The following is a 10,361-nucleotide window of genomic DNA, read 5'->3' as shown; positions in this document are numbered from 1 at the left end:
GATGTTAGGAAGAAGTTCTTCACAGAAAGAGAGATTGGCCATTGGAATGGGCTGCCCGGGGAGGTGGTGGAGTCACCGGCACTGGAGGTGTTTAGGAAGAGAATGGATGGGGTGCTTGGTACCATGGTTTAGTTGATTAGATAGTGTTGGACTCGATGATCTCAAAGGTCTTTTCCAGCCTGGTCTGGTCTATTCTAATTCTATTTCTAGTTCTAGTTCTAGTTCTAGTTCTAGTTCTAGTTCTAGTTCTAGTTCTAGTTCTAGTTCTGTTCTGTTCTGTTCTGTTCTGTTCTATTCTATTCTATTCTATTCTATTCTATTCTATTCTATTCTATTCTATTCTATTCTATTCTATTCTATTCTATTCTATTCTATTCTATTCTATTCTATTCTATTCTATTCTATTCTATTCTATTCAGACGGAGAGGGCCAGGCACATGGTTACACTGGAAATGTTGGACTAAATCTGGGTTATTTCATGACAAAACATCAATGCAGCAAAGCATGTGGTGGCCATGATGTGGCTGTGGCAGCATTTACAGCGATGCAGTTAATTCCTGGAGGGGTGGGCTAGAAAACAGCTGCAAGACGATGTGCTCATAGGCAGTGTCCCATCTGATGGTCAGCACCCTGCAGGTCTACTGGGGTGCCTTTAGGAGCCACACTGCAGTAGCTTAATAATCCCACCTCTGAAAACAGATGCCCAAAGAGAAGACCACCGTGAACCCAGAACATAGTTCCTGTGTTTTCTTCCCTTTGCTCTTTTAGAGGGGCTTGGTGCAGTTCATGCTCCCAGCATGGGCAGTGCAGGCTGGGATGCTCCCCAGATAAAGCCATAGGGAATCACTGCTCACCAGCAAGGAAAGGGTGAGCAGTGGTTTGCAGCCCTTCATGGCCAAGTGGCCAGTACAGGAATTTTCAGAGGCTGAGCATGGTACGGAAATGCTCCTGGTTAGACCTGGGGAATCATTGCCACATAAACAAGCCTTATCTGCCATCTCCAGCTGCCCTCCTGGGGCGCCCACTTCACAACAAGACCCTTTGCATGTTTGGCACCAGGGACTTGCTAAAGCCACACGGAGCCAACTAAGGTGCTGTGGTAATGGCAGGTTTACTGAGCACCCATGCAACGTGACCAGTGGGTACACACACCAGGGAAAAGGTTAGCACGGTGCTGCTCCCCTGGTATGTGCTGCTGGGCACCTCACTGGGCAGGGTATCCTCTTGCTAATGTCACCTTGTGTCCTGTGGACCTCAGCAGAAGGAGCCAGATACAGCCATGCACAGGTGATGGCTGCCCCATGGCCAGGTAGATGAAAGCCTTTGGCAGCAGCTCATGGCACTTACTGACTTGTTAAAATTATTTAACTGACAGGTTGCAGTTGCTGGCTGGGGTGACAGCAGGCTGCTCAGTCTGGACAGAAGCAGCTTTGCTGAGGGAAGAAATACCTGGGAAAGTCCTCAAATTGCACATAGCAAAATAACTAACCAAGACAAAAGAAACCAACCACCCAACCCACATAAAGACAGCTGTGGGGCTCATCCTGGGGATGGGACACAGGAGCCTCAGCAGTGATCAGAGCTTGATGCACAAATGCTTTGCTTTTACACATAGCAGCCACCTGAATGTTTTGGTTTTTCCTTTTCCCCTTTCCCCTCCTTTAACCTTCATCTGTTTGTCTGCACAGGCTTTCATGAGCCTGAAATGACCATACACCAGGAAACTAAACATTGGGTTTGTTGGGTATTTTTTAGTTCCTGTTGGGCTTTTCTACTCTGTTTGAACCCTCATGGTAGTGGTGCCATGCAGCCATGGTGGTAGAGATGGCATTGAGCAATGCCCCAGGATGGGCTGAGTTGGGGCAGCTTAGCCCAGTGGCAACTCACAAAGCTGCGATCATCTCCCGGTCCCACTGACTGCGAGGGTGACTGTGTGATCGTGTGTGAGTACTGTGTCCAGTCCTGGGCCCCTCAGTTTAAGAAGGACATTGAGACACCTAAACACGTCCAGAGAAGTGCAACGAGGCTGGGGAGAGGCCTCAAGCACAAGCCCTGCGAGGAAAGGCTTGGAGAAGAGGAGGCTCAGGGGAGACCTTATTGCTCTCTACAACTACTTGAAGGGAGGTTGTAGCCAGGAGGGGGCTGGTCACTTCTCCCAGGCAATCAGCACCAGAACAAGAGGACACAGTCTCAAGCTGTGCCAGGGGAAGTTTAGGCTCAAGGTGAGGAGAAAGTTCTTCCCACAGAGAGTTGTTAGCCATTGGAATGGGCTGCCCAGGGAGGTGGTGGAGTCACCATCCCTGGAGATTTTCAAGAGCGGATTGGATGTGGCAGTTGGTGCCATGGTTTAGTCATGAGGTCTGTGGTGACAGGTTGGACTCGATGATCTTTGAGGTCTCTTCCAACCTGGGTGATTCTGGGGCTGTGCTCCTGACTGGAGTGAAACCATGGCAGACATGAAGGCAGTGTGCTGGGCCAAGCAGCTCAGTGAACTGGGCACATATATATTTTTACAGATAAAGTAGACTATTTTATAAGGACTAAAAGCCACACCCTACAAATCAACAATCCACAACAAATAATAGCTTCACAGGAAGAACCAAGCTACTCAAAGACCAAAAAAAAACCAACCAAAACAACCCCACCCAAGAACATAGCTGCTTTATAAAGGAAAGTTTTATTTTTCAGTTACAAGGTGATTACAAACTCATCTAAAAAAAAAGCAAAAGATGGCTTAAAAATATCCATATACATTTTATTCATCTAAAAAGCAAAACAGAAACTGCAAAATACAAACATTTACCATATACACAAAGGCTAGGAGGGGATTGAGGATTAAATTACACTCCAGGAATTCATTTGTTTGTTTGTTTGTTTGTTTGTTTTGTTTTTCAGATACAAATATTCAGGTTTGGAAAACACACACGCACACACACACACATACAAGGTTTTAAAAGGTTTTAAAAATAGTTTTCAGTTCTTTTTTTCTTGTTTTTTTAAAAAAAAAGAGAAAAGAGTTCAGATGACATTGTCAAAGAGGCCATTGTCACCTCCTTGCTGGGTGTGCTACTCATCACATTGCTGTAGTCACAGTCGCTAGGAATTGAAATAATCAGGAAAAAACCCACCACCCCCCCCCCCCCCCCCACTGGTTTTTAGCCAAACACATCAAAGAAGATGGACCACCTCTTACAATGTGAAGTCCCTGGCAACATTATCAGGTTAACAATCACAACATTACACTGGAGAAAAAAAAAAACCAACATCCTACTGCACAACGAGATCTTCAGAACAGTACTGGGATGCTGCAATGCTGAGAGACCGTTTGCTGGCTTCCAGGACAGGAGCAGGTGACAAAACAACTCAACTTGCCCCTCCCCATGGGTTTTTTATTGTGTTGTGTTTGTTTTCCCAGCCTCTCAACATTATTTTGCCACTGTTCTTTCTTTTTTTTTTTTTCTTTTTTTTTTTTAATATAATTTATTTTCTTCATATATTGAAAAAGAAAGCTCAAATCTTGTGAACATCTCAACTGCAGAAGCAGATATAGTTAGAAACAATAGGTATCATGCTAACGTGTACATGACCAAAGCCTTCCCCCAACATATGCATGCACACAAAAAGCACACATGCACAGCTCCTTAGCATAATCAAGCTTCACTTAAAAAAAACCCCAACCACCCTGTATTTTTTTTTTCCCCCCATTATTTCCCCTAATTTCTCAAGTCAGGCCACTGTTCCCCTGCGCTGCAAACGGTAAAGCGAGCAGCGCTGTGCCGCTGTGCACCACAGAGCCAAACCACAGCGAGGAAGCCTCCAAAAACTCACCCCTTTTAAAACTGTCTTTAATTTATTCCTGGAGCTTGGGACTGTGCAAAGCTTCTGGTGATTAAATTTGGACACTTTACTCAACGTTTCAAATTAGGACACAGCAGACATAAAAAAGGCTATGTCTGCTCTGCTATCCACTAGCCCAGCACTACAGCAGGGCCAGGTTCTTCTCCAGTTGCAAACCCATCTCCAAGGGGCAATGATTTGTTTTCTTAGCATTTTTAACCAGTAACATTTTAAGCTTGCCTCTCTTTTTTCCTGGTCAGATGGTGTCTGGAGCTTTTTCTGCTCTTGTTTTAGGACACAGGTAAACTGAAATCACCAATGCTTGGAAAACTGACACAAAATGTTGACTTTTTGGTTTATGTTTTAATAGAAACAAACAAATTATAATTTTTTATTACTTTTTCTTCCCTTCAGCAGAGAAGCACTGGCCATGTACAGCTGTGTTTTGTGCTGGCAGTAAACAGCCATGATCCAGTGGAGGATGTGGGGCTGGAACAGGCAGTTTTCCAGCTGGTGCTGGTGCTGATTATGCTCAAGTCTGTCTTGAGCAAGCTTTCCCATAAACTCAAATTGATCCTTGATACCAATAGAAATTTTATGTGACCAAACTATGGAGCTCAGGGCATCTCTTATGCATTAGCTCATGGGCTTCTTAGGTGTAAAGCATCACCACATCAACTGATTCCTTTCTTAAGCTTATCTTTAAGACAGACAGTTCCTGACCTTTGCTCATGCAAATACACAACTACACAACTACGTGTCAATCCTAACCACAAGGCTTTGTATGCTGATTTTGGAGAAAACAAGTCCAAGGCAGCTGCCTGAAGCTACAACACCCCCAACCTCCCATAACCAGGTGCAACGTGGCACTTACAAGGAGCCAGGAGAATTTTCAAGTCCAACCTTAAGGCTTCCTTGGAGGGGCCACCGTCCTGGATCTTGTCATTGCTTTCCCTCTTCCACCACCCTCAGTTTAGGAAAGGCCACTTTGACACCCTGGCAGGTTGGCAAGCAAGTGACGCCTAAAATCCACATCCAAAACACCTCTGCAAAAGTTACACACACGATTTGCACCTTAGGAATAGAAACAGTGTTCCCACTTGTGTGCGTGCATAGGAGGGTGGAAGATTTCATCTGCTAGTCTACTTAAACAGAGATTCATTGTTTGGCTTTTTTTCTGCTGCTGTTTGTTTCTGTTTTGTTGTTTTTTCCCCCTCCCCCACTGAAAGTGAGCAACTTCCATTGAACCTCCTGGAAATGAAGTCATCTTTCTTCCAAGTGTACTTGAGCTGCTTAACTAACTTGTCCACTCCATTCCATACACAGCTTATTTAAACATTTTATATACATTGTGCCTCCGTGAGCAATCCTGAAGTGACCACAAGACGTGGAAGCTAAGAATCAGTTATTCAGAAATGTCCAAATCCTTCTCCCATGGATGGAGGTTCTGCCATTGATGCAACAAGTGGGAGCTTTGAATCCAAGCGTGACAAGCAGGACCTCACTGAAACTGTAAATCTTCTTAGCAAGTAAAAACCAGACTAGGAGGAGACTTGTAAAAAGGCCTACTGAATGGAAATGTCCACGTGCCTTCCGATCTGTTTGAATCACCTAATGCTGAGACAAAGAAGAGGAACCAGGAGCATCTGCAGTTCAGAAAGGAGGATGCACAGGAGACTGAAAAGAGCTGCAGAAGATGCTATCCTGACGGTGACATTAAAGGCTCTGCTGGTGATTGTTGGGCTTTTTTTTGTTACAGCAACTGTAAGGCTGAACCTTTATATCTTATTTTTCCTCTTTTCCTCCTCTCCCCAAGACCAGCAGCAAAAAATCAGTTTTTCTGAGCTGTTTCAGCAGACCAGTCCTAACTCTCATCCACTCCAGGAGCTCCACTGCTGCTGCAGGGTGACCATCAGCATTGGGCTAGATGGCAAATACAGCTGCAAGGCTTTTGTATTTTGGTTTAAAACACAAGAACAAATCCATTGTGTACCTACTGTATCTCACGCTTTAAAGAGGACTTTTTTAAATGTGTGGATCTGTTTGGACCAGATGAAAAGGAAAACTACAGATGAGAAGGAAAATGAGAACAGTAACAACAATAAAACCCAGCTGTTTATGAAACCATCCTGTTTAAATACCAAAATACAGACTCCTGGTAAAGTCCCTTACAATAGATGCTTCTTCAGTGAGCTCATAACTAGTGACAGGTGAACTGAAACACTCTGGAAAGCTGAGGAAAACAAGAAACAGGGAAGAGAATCCTGTGGGGTAACACCCCACCCCCCACCCTCCCCCCTTTATGTCTCCACCATCTGTTTCAATTCATCTGGAAATGAACACTGCTGAAACTCTATTGTCTTCAAGTCCAGAAGAACCCCTGAATACACAGGTAAGTGGAACATGGAAAAGTGTGGGGTTCTGCCTGGTTTTATTCTAGTTTTCCACTCAGGGATCCACTTCTAAACATCTGATCCCAAAACTGCACTAACTTTACCCCAGGATCCACACCAATTCATCTGTGACTAGTTATGACGCACTCATACCGAGTTCCTCATTTAAATAAAACAGGTAAAATAGGTCAGAGGTGTCAAAACAATTAAATTAGGAGAAGGGGGGGGTGTGGGGAAATCAGTTGTATTTGCAGTCACAAATAGATAGAAAACACAGACTTTTGTAAAAATGATTCTTTTTCTTTTAATAAATTTGGCAGAGAATCATGTTGGAACGCAGATTTATCACCAAGAAAAGGTCAGAGATCTGATAAAAGTGTTAGGAATAAAAACCCCAAACTGTAAAAAATGTTGAGTGTGCTCATTGGAACTCAATCCCCAGGAAAAAAACCCAACAACAAACCAAGAAGTATTAATTAATTAATTAATTCCCCTCACCCCACCCCCACCCCCAAGGGGAGGGAATTGGGAAGAGGGGAACTGTTTTCCAGAAACAGTAATTTCTTGGCTCTTCATGGGTCCCAGCCCTCCCTTGCAGTCATGCTAAAGAGCACAGCAGGGCCAGAGCAGGTGACATGGAGACTGCTTCAATGAGGTTGTTGCATATGTGCAAGACATTTTCACTTGGTACATGGAAGAGACTGATTTGAATGGCACAGTTCATATTGAAATGGGGCTGGGTTCTGGTTCTCTAGTAGTTCTATGAAAGGTGTAGTATTAACCCTCTGGTTCTTCACACAAAGACACTCTCCACAATGCAGGAGATGCCTAAACCCCCAGCAGACTCGCTGCAGACACCTTTGATGTAGCCAAACCATTTTTTCCCCCCTAACTAAAGCTTGTCTCAACTCTACACCACATACACACATAAAATGATGTGCAAACTATTTCTCAAACACAGTTCTATGACAATGTGTATATAAAAAAACATAAATCAAGCATCAATGTTTCATCTGCACTCCCAGAAACCATTAATTTAGACACCCCCCTAACCTGCTACTCCGTCTTTCCCAAGGCAAGCATGCCTGTTCACTGCAGATGTTAGTTGTAACTCAAAAATGAGGGTCCAAGCTGAAGCCCATGAAGAGAGTTACCTTTGAATACTTTTCCATGCCTTTGATAGTTAAAATTTTGCTCATTAAAAAAATGAGGGGAGAAAAAAGAAATCAGCTTTATGAATGTTTCTTTGTTTTGGGCACATTTGATGACACCCACTGGCTCACAGAATCCTTTGTGACCTTCAGATGGCTATTGACATTGGCCCAGCGTGTGTCATAAGCTGTTTGCCATCTCCAGCTGTGGAAAAGTTTCATTTATAACTCTCATAATACAGCAACCAGAAAAAGAAAACAAAAGCAATTCTGTGACGCCTGGTTTTGTTGCTGCAGCTCAGCTATCTGATGGAAAAATGTGTCCAAATTCAAACTAGAAAGGCTTGGAAAGTTATTGCTGTAGCTACTTTCTCTATTTTTTATTTTTTTTTTTTGTTAATTTTTTTTAATTTTATTTTAAATGATTTTGGTCCATCTCAAGTTTTAAATCATCCCTTTTGCTGTTACAGGAAAACCGACACGCTAACCAACAAGTGTTTGTGCTGCTGTGGCCAGTCAGCCCTTGGGACAAGAAAAAAAAAATGAACTAAAACTGCTCTGTAGGAATGTTAAGAACTGGATATGTTTCTGTTTAAATTACAACCTCTGCCCTGACAGGCTGAGCTGACAGCAGAATAAACAGATACAAACTCTGCTTTTATCAAGCATTTCCTCTAAATACCTTTGGATGGCCTAACTGTGGTATCACAAGAAGGAAAAAAATAAAACCAGACCCAAAACAAATCTCTTCCTCAAATATAATGCCCACAAGAAAAGGCTGAATTTTGCCAGAGAATCTGTTCCCAGCACAACCTGATCAAGTTTTTGTTTTGTTTTTTAAAGGCTTTTCTCTGCATTTTGGAAAATTTTCAGGGAGTAATTCCCCATAGAAACATCCACCTGGCCCACATGAAACGGAACCTCTGTATCTACACTCCTTGTAGTGTTTTCACCAGTTTAGAGTGGTTTCACTCCCCGCTCTAATCTGAAACAGTACAGAATTTCTTCTGACCACACACAAGATATTTCAGTGTTACATGATCCCTTTGTTTTAACTTAAAATCCTGAAAACCCTGTTTCTTCAGCAGGTAAGACTCATATGCCTTATAAATATGTCTGCATCCCTCCACCCTCCCCTAAGAAAAAAACCCATAACAATTATGGCTCAACCCAATGATGGCCAAGACGACTGTGGGCCCTAGATCCACTGCTCCCATGTAGGAACGTGGGACAAAGGACTTAGTCCTTTTGTCTGTTCTCCTAACAGCTATGAACACCCTCCAAACAAATAAATAAAGCAAACCCTGGTTACTGAACTTGGCAAAATGTTTTTGAGACACGTGTCTGAAAAGCACATGTTTGCTGAGTAATATTATTATCTGGATTGTTATTATTATTAACAATGTGTCTGTTACTGGTTACACCAGGTGTAGGTGAGCAGGTTTGTCCCTCCCATCGAGGATGACCTGGTTTGTGTTCACGTTTGGATAGTCAGAAGGGATTCTTTTATTTTGCTGCCTGACACCAAAGTCCAATAATTAGCATGCAAATGAATGAGCAAGTGAACATCTGCAGCACCCAAGGGCAGGTACTGCTTCTCCCTCTCAGCTCCTCAGCACTTGTCTCTGGTACCCCAGGGACAGGTTGCCCCCTCCCAGTTTGAAGAAATCAGGTTTACACTAGCGTCACCACCACACTAAAATATGCTTTGCTGGAAAACTCAGGAGCAGATACTCAAGCTCTCTGCTCACTGAAGTAAAAAAACAAACAAACACAAACACCAAAACCCTAAAAAACCCCACTAAAAAATAAAAATAGAATGAATTAAAAGAGTGGACCATGCCAAATTCTGCAAATGCCTTCCCTAAAGTCCTCCTCTCCGTGTGACAGGGTCCCAGTGGTCTGTTTGGAAGGGACGGCTGCGAGGCTTTTCACAGCCAACTTCTCTGCCTCCCTTGCAAACTCTCTGCTCCAGCTGCCTGCCTGTATCAGTATTCAGGGACTATGCTAAAGATAGCTGTACCCTTTCCCTGGTGTGACCCTGAAAACCTGTCGTTTACCACAACTGAACCAGAGGGTGGAAATACTACACCTTTGAAAATTCTCTAGAAACAGCATCTTTTTGTTTGTTTGTTTTATCAACCATCTCTCTCAACAGAGCTCCTTTTGTGTGTTCTGTAGGTTACCCTGCTCCCAACCATACCAGCACCTAAAATTGCTTTCTGAGACTTGAATGTATTGCTGGCAAGACAATCAATTCAAGTGCTAAGATGTATAATATTTAGAGATAAAAGATATATATATATATGTTTAAAAAAGAACCAATAATAGTAAAATCCTGTAATATGTCTAGTCTGATATGAAAGCTCTCCCTCTACAGAGAGACATCTGCTGTGATTACCTTACAAAATATTAAAAAACCAAAACAAAACAACAAAACAACAACAACAAAAGAAAAACCACACACAAAAAATACCTTTCTCTGTGAGAAATAAAAATAAATCCTAGTGCAAATATAAAGCTCTGTAAACCTGGTCCTATGAGAATCTATGGTTAGTAAACGGCAGTTAAAGCAGGTTTATCCTCTCACAGAGAGAGCTCACATCATGGTTTCCACAATGATATGAGTTGGCTTGATCAATCCACCATTTGAAGTTCCATTGGGGCAGAAGGGGGTGCCACTCTCTGTTTCTTTGGACCACCGATTCACTTCCTTGGGGGCAGCCACTGCTTTTATCCTCTGAAGGAAAGAAAGAAGAGAAGCAATGGTTAGAAGCGCCAAGTGGCTGTGGTGCGCTTAGGTGGATGCCTGGAAAATCTTCAGCAGCTCTTGAACAGAAGGAGATAAAATGTAAATAAATCACCATTGGATGTAAAAGGGAAAATAATGATAAGGTCTAAACAATCCCCTTGGTCTGATGTCTAATAAAAAGTTAGTTGTATAAACTGTCTCTCTTTTCAGTTTCTTTGTCCTAGCAGA

The 10,361-nt window shown here is 42.8% G+C and overlaps 1 protein-coding gene across 9 annotated transcripts in view; it reads right to left on the bottom strand.

Annotated features, from left to right (window-relative positions):
- Positions 1-2,734: 2,734 nt before the first annotated feature.
- The window catches only part of SLC6A6 (solute carrier family 6 member 6), a 61,260-nt gene continuing 53,633 nt past the window's right edge, over positions 2,735-10,361 (bottom strand). For all 9 annotated transcript variants that reach the window (XM_068154120.1, XM_068154122.1, XM_068154125.1 and 6 more), the window contains one exon: positions 2,735-10,121. In XM_068154120.1, coding sequence (XP_068010221.1) covers positions 9,981-10,121 — 141 coding nt within the window. In that variant the 3' untranslated portion in view covers positions 2,735-9,980. The remainder of the gene's footprint in view (positions 10,122-10,361) is intronic.

Source organism: Melanerpes formicivorus, unplaced genomic scaffold (genome assembly GCF_026170545.1).
Source record: "Melanerpes formicivorus ecotype bairdi unplaced genomic scaffold, bMelFor1.0.p_v2 SCAF_28, whole genome shotgun sequence".
Classification (NCBI taxonomy): Eukaryota; Metazoa; Chordata; class Aves; order Piciformes; family Picidae; genus Melanerpes; species Melanerpes formicivorus.
Note: the sequence above shows the minus strand (reverse complement) of the source record. Positions and strands in the feature narration are given on the sequence as shown.